The sequence below is a fragment of the Vigna unguiculata genome, chromosome 8, assembly GCF_037176805.1.
Source record: "Vigna unguiculata cultivar grain cowpea cultivar isolate G323 ecotype 2 chromosome 8, ASM3717680v1, whole genome shotgun sequence".
NCBI lineage: Eukaryota > Viridiplantae > Streptophyta > Magnoliopsida > Fabales > Fabaceae > Vigna > Vigna unguiculata.
Window position 1 is genome coordinate 39,522,563 of NC_140799.1, and position 16,415 is coordinate 39,538,977.

At 30.1% G+C, this 16,415-nt stretch overlaps 2 protein-coding genes across 2 annotated transcripts; both read right to left on the bottom strand.

The window, feature by feature from the left end:
• Nucleotides 1-4,168: 4,168 nt before the first annotated feature.
• On the bottom strand, nt 4,169-7,104 carry LOC114195382 (phosphoribosylglycinamide formyltransferase, chloroplastic-like). The gene is made up of 6 exons (XM_028085826.2): nt 6,933-7,104; nt 5,803-6,361; nt 5,419-5,530; nt 5,014-5,190; nt 4,790-4,916; nt 4,169-4,499 (listed from the first exon to the last, which is right to left on the bottom strand). The coding sequence occupies exons 2-6, from the start codon at nt 6,206-6,208 to the stop codon at nt 4,386-4,388; spliced, it is 936 nt and encodes a 311-aa protein (XP_027941627.1). The 5' UTR covers nt 6,209-6,361; nt 6,933-7,104; the 3' UTR covers nt 4,169-4,385.
• A 4,247-nt stretch (nt 7,105-11,351) lies between these two features.
• LOC114195381 (uncharacterized) lies at nt 11,352-16,017 on the bottom strand. The gene is made up of 2 exons (XM_028085825.2): nt 13,144-16,017; nt 11,352-12,067 (listed from the first exon to the last, which is right to left on the bottom strand). Exons 1-2 carry the CDS (start codon nt 15,752-15,754, stop codon nt 11,730-11,732), a joined length of 2,949 nt encoding a protein of 982 aa, XP_027941626.1. The 5' UTR covers nt 15,755-16,017; the 3' UTR covers nt 11,352-11,729.
• Nucleotides 16,018-16,415: the final 398 nt, after the last annotated feature.

Genomic DNA, 16,415 nt, shown 5'->3' on the forward strand with positions numbered 1-16,415 from the left:
AGCCAATCATATTATTCCATGTGTCAATAGCATGGCTTATTGATTGAAGGTAACGGTTGAGGTAAATAAGCCTACACTGTTTATTTTAAATTAATAATTCTCTTTTTACTTTTATATATAAAATCATGAAATATTCTAAAGAATAAATTTTTATTCTAATAAGAATGTATCACCAAAAAAATTACAACAATATTTTTAAGAATTATTAAATTGTTATAAGTCTCATAAAATAAGATTTATATTCCTTTATAAATATTTTTAATTTAGTTTTAGGTCAAAATATTACTAAATAAAAAACCAATTCACAATATATTATTATTATCTATAGACTTTTTTGCTATCAATGTTTATTTTTTATTTTTTCATTTAAAATAAATTTTTTAAATTAAAATAATTATTTATTAATTTTATCCCTTTAAATTTTTAATTTTATAATATTTTAAGTTTAATTTTTTATATATAAAATTACTTGAAAAATAAATAAAAACTATTTATATTTATAAAAATTATTAATATTCAATAATAATATTTTATTACTATTTATTATCACAAAAGAAATCAGATAATGCATGTGTTTTCAACGTGCTTTCGGTAGTTATTATTATAATATAAATCAATTGAACTAATAGTCACCATTATCATTTATTGTTTAATAATTTTAATAAAATCAATCTAAACAATTATTTTCTAATCATTAAAAATCAATATATTTTTTGCTTATTCCTATATTTTCTTAATATTTTATTCTTTAAAAGTTATGTACTCTTTTTTGTTTGTTATTTTTCTTAGATCTAAATAAATTTAATGTTATTTAAAATAATATATCAATAAATAAAAACATCATTATATTATTGTAAAAAACATTGATATAAATATCAAGGAAAATTAATAATTTTAAAAAATTAATTATAGTATAATTTAGATTATTTGTTGCATCATTTAATTATATAAGAATAAATGTATATCTTACAAATAAAAATGTTGACCTTTATAGTAAATACTAATTTTGTAAATTTACAATAATTTTTCGTTTTGAGTTTATTTCCTAAAATATCACACACACACACACTAATATTAAAAGATATATCATAGTGATGAAGTATATTGTAAAGCTAAATCATAATATCATAATATTTATTCCATTTTTAGATAGAGACTTTTTCTAAGAAGATTTCACACAAAAATCAACTAATTAATTTAAGAGGAAGTAGTTTTGAGATTATTCATGTAATAACTAATGCACCATATATTTGGTATTATTGTTAACTATATTAACTATCACAAAATAATGTGTTTGTTTAGATATATATAAGTGCAACCAAGTTGAATGAATTTTCAAAATAGATCTTTTATTATTCAAAATGGTAAAATATCATAACTACTTTCTATTGTATACAAATTTTTATAATAACAATATTTGAAGATCATATAATTGTCATTTTTGAAAGCATATATCTCAATTTCACTTGTTTAAATATGTAAGTGCAAAAGTTGAATGAATTTCCAAAATATATACTTTGCATACACAGAATGGTAAAAAGTATAGTCACTTTCTATTCATATTCTACAAAACCTTTTAATAACAAAGTATGAAAACCATATATGTATTAATTTTATGCACAAATACAAGAATGATGTATATTTTGTAATCTAAAACTATTATAACAATTGATCAAATTAATGATAGTGTTCTAGAATTCATTTCACTTAGTCCATAAAAGTATTAAGGTGCAAAGTTGACATTGACAGTGCACATAATTTTTAATTATTACAAAATTAATTTAATTATTCGTAAATGATTTCATGTAGAAAAAATAGGAAATTTTCGGGGCAAATGCAATGAGTGAAATATTTAAATATTTTGATCAAATAATTATTAACTATTTAATAACACTCAGTCAAGTTGAATCTTATTAAGAAATTTAAAACAAAGTTTACTAACATTTTTTATTATTAAAATTGTAGCAATAATTTAATATTTTTATTTTCTTTGCATCTGATTCAATATGGCCTTATATTTGAAAAAAAAAAACAAATAAAACTTAATGTTATTCTTTCTGGTTATTCTTCCATTCTTATTTTTAAGGTTGGATAATAAGACATAAAAAGAGTAAATGATTGTATTATCCCATGTTATTTCTTTCACGTTATTTATAATAGGTTAAATATTATTTTCCTCCTGTTTTTTTGTTTAATTTAATTTGGTCTATTTTTTTTCGCATTCAATTTTGTTTATATTTTGCAAAATTATGTTTAATTTGGTCATTTTCTTGTAAATTGATAACGGAATATTATACAGGTTGACACCGTGACCCGTTAATGAATGTAATTGTTGGAACCTTTATTGTATTTTGAAATCAAATTGAAGATAAAAGATGAAACAATATTTGAAGTGATTGTGTTTGTTGGTTAAATTTTGTTAGGTATGGCTAGTTACCAATCTTCATCGTCAGGCTATAATAGTTGGGGGGACAACAAATGTGTCGTTCTTCACATGGTGGTAGTTCAAGGAGAATGAGATTAACCCCATTTATACTTATGGAGAGATGACAATGTTAAGAATGACAAGAACTTCAAATAATGTTGGTAGACAATTTTGGAGTTGTCTTAACTAGAAAATTAGATTAATATAGCATATTTATTTTGTAACTGAAAGATTTATGAGTAATGACATTGTTGATGTTATTGTGTCATTCATGTATCCATAAACTATCAAAGTAAGACAAATAATGTCACCTTATACAACATCTCCAGTGTTATCAGTTTAAACAGTGTAAAGAAAAATGACCAAATTGAACACAAATTTGCAAAATAGAGATCAAATTAAATGCAAAAAAAAGAAAAAGATAAAATTGAACAAACTGAACCAAAATACTATTTAAACCTTTATAAAAATATGTAAATATATATCACTGGGCAAATAACTTATGCGGACACTAAAAAGTGTTTTCATAATGTCATGAAATATTTTATATTCTTCAAAATGTATTTTTAATTTAGTCTTAGCCGATATATATAAACTAAAAATATCACTAAATATATTAATTGTTTTACAATATAAATGATTACAACATAAATCAATTAGTCAAAGCATGATAATTATAATTTATCCTCCAATGATCTTACTTATATAACAATATTCAATTTAAAAGTTCATTTAATAATAATTAGAGATAAAAAGCTTCGGTTTTATTTATTTATATACTAATTGTAAGACTTTTATATCAACTGCATATAAAAGATGGAGAGGATTACTAAAACAAATATGTATTTCATATAATTTTAATAGAAAAATACTTATCCGAATAAATACACGAACATGTGAAACAAAAAAGTATTGAGTTTGCCTATTTATTTACTTTTTTCTATCTTAATTGCTTTTTGAATAGAAGTTTTTCAAAAAGATATTTATTAAACATGTTTTACTAAATAATATCATCTCAGATTTAAGTATACTTTATCTATAAAACTTTATTGAATTGGTTAAAGCGAGTCCATCCCATAAATAATTACACACTAAAATAGTATTTAAACGATGTAAAATTCTTCATTAATTTTTTCCTGTATCTTAATTTATATAAAGAATGTTTACATGGATTGGCCTCATATCCACAGAGTCGAGGATTCCCAATAAAGGATGTAGAGTTAAACACTGAAAATTGCCCCTCCTCAGGTATTGAACCAGAGAAGTCATTGTGAGAAAAATCTGCTGAAGTCAAGCCCTTCATGGCCCCAAGTTCCTTGGGAAGATTTTGGTTTAGGTGGTTCCATGAGACATTGAGATAGTTCATTATGTGAATCTGAGAAAGCTGAACTGGGATAGGGCCTGATAGTTGGTTTTGGCTCAAATCTAAATAGGTGAGCAACAAACAGTTACCTATCTCTGGAGGAATGGTGCCTGAGAAGTTGTTGACACTTAAATCCAACTTGAGGATATTTTTTAATCTCCCTATATCTGGAGGGATTTCTCCTGAGAGTCTATTTCCGTGAAGCAGTAGAATTTGCAAGTTGGGAAAGTTTCCAATAGAGGTTGGTAGAGACCCACTTAGGCGATTGTTTGATAGATTCAACTGTCCAAGTTTAGAGGGTGCAGTGTTTGTCTCTTGTGGAAGCCAACCACTGAGGTAATTGTTCTGCAATTCTAAAAGATCTAACTCAGGCAAGTGAGTGCAGAAAACCATTTGGTATTGACCCTGTCAAATAGTTCTGTTCCAAACGAACTCTCTGTAGTGTGTAGCATTGGCCAATATCAGCCGGCAAAGATCCAAACAGAAAATTGTTGAGCAGGATCAAAATGCTCAGCCTCCTCAAAGATTAAGCATACAAAAACCTTTTACAGCACTCAAAGAAATGTAAAAGAGTATCATATACAATATAAATGATAATCAGTGAAACTCATTGGGGTTTTCTCTGCTTTGGATGAGAGGAACACCATCTTCCCTCCAAATGATACGATCTTCACATAAAGCCTCCACCACCTCAACATATAATTGATGCTCCTAGATTTAAAAAATAAGTAAGTAAACAGTAATCAATTGAGTCCATCTTGACTGATAGGAGGCAAATAACTAAACTAGTCCAAAATCTAGTAATGAAAGCTATAAAGAAGATAAACCTAAACATTGATATTTCTCATTCCTTTGATAGGTGAGGGGAAGACACTTATACAAACAAAGAGACAATATCAACTAAATGATGACCCTACAAGTGCATAATCTCGTTTTAGCGAATTAAAACATAAACTAAATATTATGAATATTATGTCTAACATGATATAGTCTGCCATTACCTCTTTGAGAACCCTTGCAGCCAACTCTTCTGCAGTATCATTAGCAAGCACAGGGACCACACGCTGTGCAAGGATACGCCCTGTGTCATAGTGTTCGTCAACAAAATGAATGGTAGGACCTGAAAACCTGACCACCACAGAAAAATGAAGCACAGAAATAGTATTAAGAACCAGGTACAATAATGTTTCACTTAAGTGCTTGAGATATTTCATGAGAAGTATACCTTGCTCCAGAAGCAATTACTGCTTTATGAACCTTCATGCCATAGTAGCCCTTGCCTCCAAAAGCTGGAAGAAGTGATGGATGAATGTTGAATATAGATCTTTCATAAGCTCGGATCAATTCCACTGGTATCAGTTTGAGGTATCCAGCTAAAAGAACAAAATCTACCTCAAATTTCCTGGTTAAAAATGTATTATATGTTAACAATGTAACCACTCCATGAGGCAGATTGAAAGTCATCCTTTGTCTCCTTTCACAGATTTTGCCATATTTGAGTTATACTGGTTTCTTTATTTGTGTTTCAGCTTTGCAAAGAATCCTCACATCAGATTCATTAAAACAATAAAGACCCTGAAGTCTAAAAGTTAAATACAATTGCAGGAAACCAATTAAAGAAGCATCAGACCTTAGTGTATCAACAAGGTCACTTGGAGATAATCGTTTAGGTTCATCCTTTGCTTTAGGGAACAATATAACTGGGATACCATTATTTTTTGCATACTCTGCACCTCCACACTCTGGTAATATATGACACAAGAAACAAATTTTAGTAGACCAAGGCTCAAAATAAAAGGGATATCAAAAAATAGTCCAAATCCAAACTAACATCCCATACAAGACAAGGAAGTTTAGCAGCCACGCAATCCTAATCCAATTATCCAGTGATTATTATAAGCAAAGATTGAAGGAGATAGATACGCTTCTAAGAAAACAAGGAATTTAGCGAAGCTGAACGATGACACAAAAAGGGCAAAAATGATAGTAAAATGATATTAAGATAGAGAATTACCACTTTTATCTGTGACCAATACAGTAACATCTCCATGAAGAGACCCCCTTTTAGAGGCCTCGTGAATTGATCTAAAGTTGGATCCTCCGCCAGACACGAAAACTGCTAGCTTTTTCCTTCTCACTGTGACCCGAGCCCTCACCCCACGGTCCTCCTCTAGTTCTACAGTACTACTACTCTTACTACCCAATATTCTCCAAGAACTAGAATAGACTTCTTTGTGCACAAAGCTGGTAGCATGTAAAGCTTCAGTAGGGAAGCCAAAGGTCTGAGACCGGAGAAAAGGGTATGACGATAAAGAGTCTAGAGGAGCGAAATTTAAAGAGAACGGTTGCTTCACCATTGGAATTGATGGAGTTAGTGATGATTTTGGACAAAATATGGAAATAATCCGTTGAGCTTCCATGGAAAAACTAAATGTAAACAGAAATCTATTATAGTAGTTGATACTGTTGGCGAGGTTGAAAAGTTGAGGTCAGGAACAGGCAAAGCTGATTGGGGTCGAATGAAACAACAAAATTACAATCTTCACGACAGCTCTATGTATCAAGAACTTTGCCTAAATATGCATCACAAACAAACTCACATCAATTAGTAACTATGGGCAATAAGAAAGCAAAAGTTAAAATAAAACAAAAGTTATCCGCGGTTTTATAGAATAACTCCAAAATAAGAATCCCTTTTAGAATAACTCCAATGCGTTTGCTTATAAAAACAAGTTCTTCTGAATATAAAAAATATAACCAAGACAAGAAAATCGAGATAACAAAAGTACAAAATTTCAATTGTGGAAAACCAAAATCAGAAGCCTAGTCTAAAAATCAATAGCAGCATTTGTATCAGAAGGACAAACCCAAAAAATATAAACAGAATCTAAAATCACAAGCACAGTTTCAAATATGAAATACACCATCCAAAATCAGAAGCAACAACTGTCTGTGGGCAGTTAAAAAACCTTTTGGTATTATGCAGAGGAGTGTCGCTTGCAATGTTGTTAAAATTGCGAGTAAGATCGTAAATTCGCACGACACTGCAAATTTTCACTCCCCGATACTTATTCGGAAACCCAATCACTATAAAATGAGCGAATCCATGCGTCGATGATGCAAGCAAGAGAAAGCACCTCTCACCTTTCCACGTGGTAGAGCGGAAGGGGCCGAGACGAGTGACAGTGCGCACTCCTCCTCCGATAAGGACACGCCGGAAACGGAATGATGGAGCGGCGGCGGAGAGCTTCGCCGGGGCGGCGTTGATGGCGGGTGGTAACTTCCGATCTCGACTAATACTACAAATCGACTGGGTTTTAACTATTGTGTGCAGACGAAAGACGAGAGAATATTTTTGTTAGCAGTTTTTTACTACTTCGAAGAGACACAAGGAAAAAAAATATTATATCAATAATAATGTGTGGGAAAAAGTTGTAAAACTTTTATTTACCAGCGTAAGCGGACGTGTATACGCTTTTTTTAATATATATATATATATAATATTATATTTTATGATATTACTAAGATAATATACAAAATAAATTTATATTTATTAAAAATAAAGTAAAAAAAATTATAAAAGTAGTTTCATAAAAAATATGTAAAAGAATTGTTAATTTTTAAAAGATAAATAAATAATTATAATGTAAATAGTAAACTAATGAAAAGTAATTAATAAATTTTTTATGTATTAGCAAAAATAATATATGTGTGTTTGATTTTTTTTATAAAAATTTAAGTTAAAATCAATGATATATATTTTCAGAATATATAATTAATTTAAAAATAGATTCTAAATGTAAAATTGAAAAAAATTAAATGTGAAAATATAAGATAGAATTTTTTTTATTATCTATAACAATATATAAAGGGGATTCTTAAATATAATAATTTATTAAATTTTTTTTGTGTTCACATTTCAAAATATCAATTTTACCTTTTAAATATAATAATTTATTAAATTTTTAAAAATTGACCATTATTCTTAAAAAACATTTCCACAATTCAAAATATCAATTTTACCCTTTAAATCTATAACAATATATAAAGGGGATTCTATTTTTTGTGTCTACATTTCAAAATATTAATTTTACCCTTTAAATATAATAATTTATTAAATTTTTAAAAATTGACTGTTATTCTTAAAAAAAAATTCCACATTTCAAAATATCAATTTTACCCTTTAAATCTATAACAATATATAAAAAGATTCTCTCTTTTGTGTCTACATTTCAAAATATCAATTTTACCCTTTAAATATAATAATTTATTAAATTTTAAAAAATTGACCGTTATTCTTAAAAGTTTTCTCCACATTTCAAAATATCAATTTTACCCTTTAAATATAATAATTTATTAAAATTTAAAAATTGACCGTTATTCTTAAAAGTTTTTTATAAATTAGATTATCTCTACTTCTTCTTTTCTTCTTTATTTATCAATGGTTATTCTTAATAATATTACAATACTATTACCTATTAATATAATATAATTATAGATTTACGTTTTTTTTAATCTTTTAATCTGACCTCATAAACAATCACAGAATTTCACGTCTCAATGATATTACTTGTTGATTGAGTAGAAGGTAAATCAGCATATACTAATTATTTAATATTAATAATTAGACTTTCGTAATTATTCCCTTTTATTTTTTATTTATAAAATCATTACATATTTTAAGCATAAATATTCAATCTTTATTTTTTTCACCAAAAAATATTACAACAAACATTTTTAATTTAAATTTAAATGTTTTAAGAATTATTAAATTAAATTGTTATTGTTTTCTATTGGCATCAAAATTTTTTATATTGTTTTAGAATAATTTTAATTTAATTTTAAGTAATAATAACCAATTCAGTAAACTACTAAATATATAAATCTATTTGTTATTATTAATATTGTGTGTTTAATTTTTATAAAAATTTGAGTTCAAATTAATAATTTTTATTTTCAGAATATGTAATTAATTGTTAAAATAATTATTAAATAAAATAATTGTTAAAAAAAAGAGATTTTTAGGATAATAGTTGAAGGTAAATTATTTATAAAATTATTATTTTTAAAATAATAAGTTATTAGAAAAATAAAATATGTACATACTTTTTTTAAAATAATTGATAAAGACAAAATAGGTGTTTAGAATAATGGTAAAAGATAAATTATTTATAAAATAATTAATTTTTAAAATAATAATTAAGGATAAAACTGGAAAAAAAAATGAACACAAAAGAGGATATCTCTTTATGTATAGTTATAGATTATTATTAAAATATATGTCTTTCATGTACATGTGTTTATTTCTTTTATGATAATAAAAATAAAAAATATTATTATTTTTATCACTAGTGAACAGATAGGCGTTGTCGCGTTTGTGTATTCGCATTTTTTAATTTTAAAGAGATTTAAGATCAATAACAAATATATAATTTTTAAAATAATTGTTAAATATAAAATTAAAAAAATAAGATATGTAAAAAGAAAGATTTGTAGAAAAATGATTAAAAGTAAATTATTTATAAAATAATTATTTTTTAAAATAACTAAGGGTAAAACGGGTATTATGAAATGTGGACACAAAAAGAGAAATCTCCTTTATTGTTATAGAAAAATAACTATGGGTAAAACGGATATTATGAAATGTGGACACAAAAAGATGAATCCCCTTTATTGTTACTAGCATAAACAGGCGCTATCGCTGTGTGTATGATTTTTTAAATATGTGATATTATATTAGTAGGTGATAATATTGTAATATTATTAAGTTGTTATATAAACTAAAATTATATTTATTTAAAATAGATTGAAATATATCAGAATAAATGAAAGAATAACCATTGATAAATAAAGAAGAAAAGAAGAAGCATAGATAGCCAAATTTATAAAAAGCTTGTAAGAGTAACGATCAATTTTTAAAAATTTAATAAATTAGTATATTTAAAGGGTAAAATTGGTATTTTAAAATGTGGACACAAAAAGGAGAATTCCCTTTATATATTGTTATAGATATATTGTTATAGATTATGATTATAAAATTAAATATAAATTAATTTTATAATTTTCTTTATTTTTTCTTTAAAAAATATGATTAAAATTAAATAAATAGTTATTTAAAATATAATTTATAAAGATTCTCTTTTTTTATAATTACCTATAAATTTTTATTTTTATTATTCTTATTTTACCATTTACAATGTTTATTTATTTTTTAAAAATAATAATTACTATTACATGTTTTCTATCAAATTATTTTAATAATATATTTTTTTTCATTCATTAACAATTATTTTTCTTTTTTATCTGTTTTCATTTTACTTTATTTTTAATAAATATAGTTTTAATTTGTACATAATTCAATATCATCATCTAATAATATAAAATTATATATATTTAAAAAATGTCTATACATGAAATTGAGATTATCGTGTATTTGTATTTACATTAATATCGACAAAATGATTATTTTAATTTAAAAAAATTAAAGAATTAAATTTAAAAAAAATAAATCTGGGACACAAGAGAATTCTTTCTGTGTTTCTTTCTGTATATAGATGTACAATAGATTATAAATGAAAATATATGTCATGTGAGTTTATAGAGAAAAGGCAAGAAAATACTTTAGAAAAATATCATAAAAAGGATAATTTTTGTAAAATAAAATTTAATATAAAATATCTATTTAGAATTGAACATTTTAATAAAAATTTATTTATACATAAACATTTTGTGATAAAAATCTATTTATAATTAAACATTTGTTATGAAAATAATTAAGTATACATATATAAAATCACTAAACTATTTTATAATATACTAACAATTTATCCATGTTTGACCAGTTTTAAAAGTTGTTATGGATAATATTTTTTACCCACAATGTTTATTTTAAAGCTTCATCCACACTGATTCAATACTATTTACTTTCTCTTTAATCATATAGTGAATTAAAAAGTCATTTAGTTATTGAAAGTATTGATTATAAAACTAATATTATATTGTTTTATTACTAATAGAAAATTCTTGTTCTAGTGAAGAGTGTGATGGCGATGAAGATTTGTCAGAATCAGTGGCAGACCGCCATTAAAGCACACCAAAGCAACCTGAACCATGGAGCAGTAATGAAAGAGAGAGAGAGAAAAGAGAGTGATTATCAGAATAACTAACTTTAACTACTCACTACAAATGATTACGTATGCTCTTAATCATCACGTATAGAACATTTTTTATTCCTATGACCACTTTGCACTCAGATTATCAATTAAAACCAGACAACTCTCACATACATTTCTTAATTAAAAAAGCGCAATGATTCCAGGTTTTAAAAGGTGCTCTGAGATCGTAATTTCTATTTTTTTTTTCATGTATAAAAGATATTTCTCAGTAATTTTGCCTTCAAATTTAAACATAAACATAGTAATTTATAGTAATTTTATAGAAAGAAGTATAAAATTGTAAGAAAATTGTATTTGTGTGGGTGAGCATACCCCACCAGAAACAGAGAAACAGAGGAGAAAGCAAAATGTACTTTGATTTGACATCTCCTAGGTTTGGTTATGCAGATGATAGATAATTGATGGAATATTATAAGGAAGTAAGTAGCAAAAGAGATGCAAGAACCCTAACTCCAATCCCCATGTATTGTACATACTCCTGTCACATTATCAACATTGCTTCTCTTTCCCCTTTACCATCATTCTCCAACTATACTAAATTCTGCAGTATTCCTACAACATTTGCAAGTCCCATGTTCCCACAACTAAGTGTTAATTAAGAGAAGAAGAAAAAAAAAAGAACCTTTAAAACTGAAATCACAAACTAGTTAGGAAAATTGACATCACCACCAACCGACAGCATTAACACATGCAAGACACATGCATAGACTCAGCTTTTTCTTTATTTCTTCTTTAACTTTTGCTTTGCTTCTTTGGTAGTAGTAGATCACTGCTTTTGGAATGTGTTTGGTTGCTTTGCTTGTGCAAGCATTTCAACCACTTCTCTCATGGTTGGTCGCTCCACGCTTTGTTCCTGAACACATAACATGGCCACAAAGTATACCTGCTTTGCTTCTTCTAAGGGAATGTGACATAGCCTTTCATCAACAATCTTCACCACTTTCTCTTTGCTCCAATTTGTTTGCAACTTGGTCCATTGAACAATGTCTACTCCTTCTTCTCCAAAATTCCCTACTGGCTTTCTACCAGTTAGTAGTTCTAGCAACACCACTCCAAAGCTGTACACATCACTTTTCTCATCAACTTTCAACGTGTACGCATATTCTGTCATGTAAATCAAAATCAGTACACCAAAATAGTTTCTTTTTCCACATTTTTAACTCAAAAGTTAAAGTGGCCATGCCTATGTATGACAGTACAATAAATGTCAGACTGGGGAAAAAGTGTAGCAGTATGTAATGGGCCATAATGATGCTCATGATGAGGGTAATGATAATGGTTATGATGATGATGAAAAAGACAGGCTCATTAACAGTTTTGGAGTCAAACTAGGGAAGAACTATATACTTTCAATTTCGAGTTAACAAATTAAATCTGTGGGAACACAAGGTAAATTGTTCAAATTTCTTTTTCTGGGGTCTTGAGAAAGTAAATCTTTGATCTCAATCTGGAGCCTTGATGAACGAGACATATGCTTTTGGTTAATGTGCATTTTTGGTGGCTGTTATAGATATTATAAAAGGGTGTTAGTAAAAAAAGAATGGCTGTGATTTGCTTTGGTTTGAATCCTGGTTTATGGTTTCAATGCATGCAAAAGCACAAACCCAGTTAAGGTGAGAAAGAAAGCAAAAGATTAAAGATTGAAAGAATCTCCCTTTGTATTAGTGGAGCCTTCGGCCAATCTAGAAATTCACGTACAAGTGGGACATGGTGGTCCCAGAAAGTAGCAAGTAAATGCTAAAGTCATAAAACAGTAAAAGAGATAAAACATTTTTTGTGCTTAAAAAAACAAACAGAAAATTATGGTAATTCCATTTTCTTTGACTTGTTTTCCTATGAATATTTATTTGATTGTTATATAATCATCTTTGTTGATGTCCATTCACCTCATTAACGGTCTTCCTAGCATTGAGAAGTTTAAATAATTCACACGCAGTTCTAAGTTCAAGATGTTGTATATAAAAAGAATATCTTGATCTTAATCATTCCACTTGGTCAAATCAATGATCTAAACAATGATATCCTCTGTCCCTAACCTTTTCTGGGAAGATTATGAGCAACAGTGTCTCATAAACTTGAATTTACTGTGTAGTATTTGAGTAGCCAATGTGAATATACTTGAAGTAGATATGATTTTGCAGACTAAATGATTAATATGTTTGAATGTTAAAATTAAGTACCTGGAGCTATGTAACCATAAGAACCAGCAATAGATGACATGCACTCTGATGTCCCAGTATCTTGCAAGAACTTGGCAAGTCCAAAATCTGCAACATGAGCCTCAAATTCAGAGTTCAATAATATGTTGTTTGACTTCACATCTCTGTGGATTATTAGAGGGGAACAATCATGGTGCAAATAGCAAAGTCCTTTTGCAGCTTCTGTTGCTATTTTCAGCCTGGTATCCCACTTGAGAAACTCTCCTCTTTTCCCATGCAAGACCTCTCCCAAGCTTCCATTTGGCATGTACTCATAAACAAGCAAATTGGTCTCTCTATTTGAGCAAAATGCCAGCAACCTCACAATGTACCTGTGCCTGATTCTGCCTAGTGTCCTTATTTCTGCAGAGAGACCATTATCACGAGAACATCCTTTGTTGATTCCCAACAGCTTCTTCACAGCTACTTGCTCTCCATTTGGCATGGTTCCATGGTACACAACACCAGCTCCACCTCTTCCTATGACATTGCTTTCCTTTATGCATCCTATGATGTCTTCACTCCCATATTCCAGTTTCTGAAATGTTGTGAGTTTCCATGAATTGGAGTGCCTCCTTTGCTTCCTGCTCTTGATAAAGGCCAAGGTTGCAAATGCTAACGAACAGGCCAACAGTGCCACTGCAAAAACAAGCTTATACTTCCCAGGAACACCAGGCTTAGCGCTGCTACTGTCTTGGGACTCCAATATAGAACTTGAAGAATGTTTACATGGATTGGCCTCATATCCACAGAGTCGAGGATTCCCAATAAAGGATGTAGAGTTAAACACTGAAAATTGCCCCTCCTCAGGTATTGAACCAGAGAAGTCATTGTGAGAAAAATCTGCTGAAGTCAAGCCCTTCATGGCCCCAAGTTCCTTGGGAAGATTTTGGTTTAGGTGGTTCCATGAGACATTGAGATAGTTCATTATGTGAATCTGAGAAAGCTGAACTGGGATAGGGCCTGATAGTTGGTTTTGGCTCAAATCTAAATAGGTGAGCAACAAACAGTTACCTATCTCTGGAGGAATGGTGCCTGAGAAGTTGTTGACACTTAAATCCAACTTGAGGATATTTTTTAATCTCCCTATATCTGGAGGGATTTCTCCTGAGAGTCTATTTCCGTGAAGCAGTAGAATTTGCAAGTTGGGAAAGTTTCCAATAGAGGTTGGTAGAGACCCACTTAGGCGATTGTTTGATAGATTCAACTGTCCAAGTTTAGAGGGTGCAGTGTTTGTCTCTTGTGGAAGCCAACCACTGAGGTAATTGTTCTGCAATTCTAAAAGATCTAACTCAGGCAAGTGCAGAAAACCATTTGGTATTGACCCTGTCAAATAGTTCTGTCCCAAACGAACTCTCTGTAGTGTGTAGCATTGGCCAATATCAGCCGGCAAAGATCCAAAGAGAAAATTGTTGAGCAGGATCAAAATCCTCAGCCTCCTCCCAAGGCAAAGAGATTTAGGCACCAATCCAGTGAGCTTGTTTGTTGACAGGTCAAGCTCAACCAGTTTACCATTTTGGCCAAGGCTTGGGGGAATTGCCCCTGTGAAGTTGTTCTGCCAAAGCTTCAGCACTTCCAAGTTAGGTAGCTCGGCAATGAAAGGTGGAATTTCACCATGCAACCTGTTGATGAACAAGTTCAAGAGGGTGAGTTGGTGAAGGCCTGAAAACTCATTGGGGATGTCTCCTGTTAGCTCATTGTTTGACAGATCAAGACACTTCATGCCACTCATGTTGCCTAGTTGGGGAGGGATTGAGCCACTGAGCTGGTTAGTTTGCAAATACAGAGTGTCTAATTTGCTGAGATTTCCCAACTCAGCCGGAATTGGACCTGTCAAACCACAGCTTGCAAGGTCAAGATGAGTCAAATTAACCAACTTACCAAACTCAGGAGGGATTCCACCATCAAACTGATTGTAGTATCCCAAGAAAAGCTGTGTCAGGTTAGTGAGATTCCCAAGCTCAGATGGTATGACACCCCTCAAATCATTTCCGGCAAGAGACAGAAAGTTGAGCTGAACCATGTCTCCATAGCTTGGAGGGATCTCACCATAGAAAAAATTCCCGCCAAAATTCAAGGTATTGAGCTTGGGGAGCTGACTGACACCAAGAGGGAGGGAGCAGTTGAACTCGTTGTCATAAGCATCAAGCACCTCAAGCTCTTTCAACATAGAGAACTCCCAATTCATGTCTCCACTGAACTTATTGGCAGATATGTTGAGGAATCTCAGCCCCGCCAGCTTGTGAATATCACTAGGGAACCCTCCTGAGAAGCCATTCCCAGCAAGTGAAACACTCTCAAGGCTCCTGAGTCCTGTGATGGAAGGTGAAAGTGTGCCAGAAAGGTTGAAGTTGGTTATGTCCAATGACACCACTGACCTATTCTTTTGGTCACACTCAATGCCCTCCCAAGTGCAAAGGGACACACTATTAGTCATGTCCCAGCTTCTGAGAGAATCAGTGTTTGCCTCAAAATCTTGTTTGAGGGAGACCAAGATAGAGGCTTGCCTTCTCAGAGACATGGGAAGAGAGAAAACAGAAGCAAAGCACAAAAGGAGTGGTACAAGTACAAGGCCAAGAGTTGAAGTTCCCATTTTTGGGATAACTGGCTTACAAGTTAAGGAAGTGCAGTTGGAATAATAGCAATATCATAGAGTTGTGCTGAATATGAAGTAGCAGATGGTGAGAGAGAAAGAGAGAGAGAGAGAGAGAAAGAGAAAGAGTGCGTGTGAGAAGTGTTATGTGTTGTAATGTTAAGAGCTCAGAGGTAACAGTGTAGCAGCATCCTATGTCCTCTTCTCTTCTCTTTCCCCTCTCTTCTTTTCTCCCACACAAGCATACATACATACACACTACTTTGGTGTCATCTTTAGCTTTTAAAAAGCAAAAGTAAAAGCAGTGTTTGGATAGAAAATGCTTATAACCATGGACCGTTTCACAACCCAGTTAATTTTTTTTTTTCCCTTTTGTTTGTGTTCTGTCGGTTTTTGAGCCTAGTAGCTCCATTGCCTTTAGCTTTTTCTTTGTTGTTTTGTTTATTCATAAACCAAGTCCACCAGAGCTGCTGATGAATCAGATTTGGATGATAGGATGTAATCTTAGACCAAATTATAGATACCAATCATGGGCAAGAATAAATTGATACAATGTGCATGCTGAGTGTACCTTCATTTTTTTTTTATTTTCTGGATTTTGAAAAAGAGAATGTGGTGGGGTGTCATGAATGGAACTTAATTTCTATTATAAAAAAGAGAG

Bases quoted from the DNA above. Each gene is read 5' to 3' on its own strand.
- LOC114195381 (XM_028085825.2), bottom strand. From the start codon at position 15,754: ATGGGAACTTCAACTCTTGGCCTTGTACTTGTACCACTCCTTTTGTGC. The intron at 12,068-13,143 runs GTACTTAATTTT...TTTACATGACAG, and splicing joins TTATGGTTACATAGCTCCAG to AATATGCGTACACGTTGAAA.
- LOC114195382 (XM_028085826.2), bottom strand. From the start codon at position 6,208: ATGGAAGCTCAACGGATTATTTCCATATTTTGTCCAAAATCATCACTA. The intron at 5,191-5,418 runs GTCTGATGCTTC...ATTTTTAACCAG, and splicing joins GACCTTGTTGATACACTAAG to GAAATTTGAGGTAGATTTTG. The intron at 4,500-4,789 runs GTAATGGCAGAC...TTTTAAATCTAG, and splicing joins CTGCAAGGGTTCTCAAAGAG to GAGCATCAATTATATGTTGA.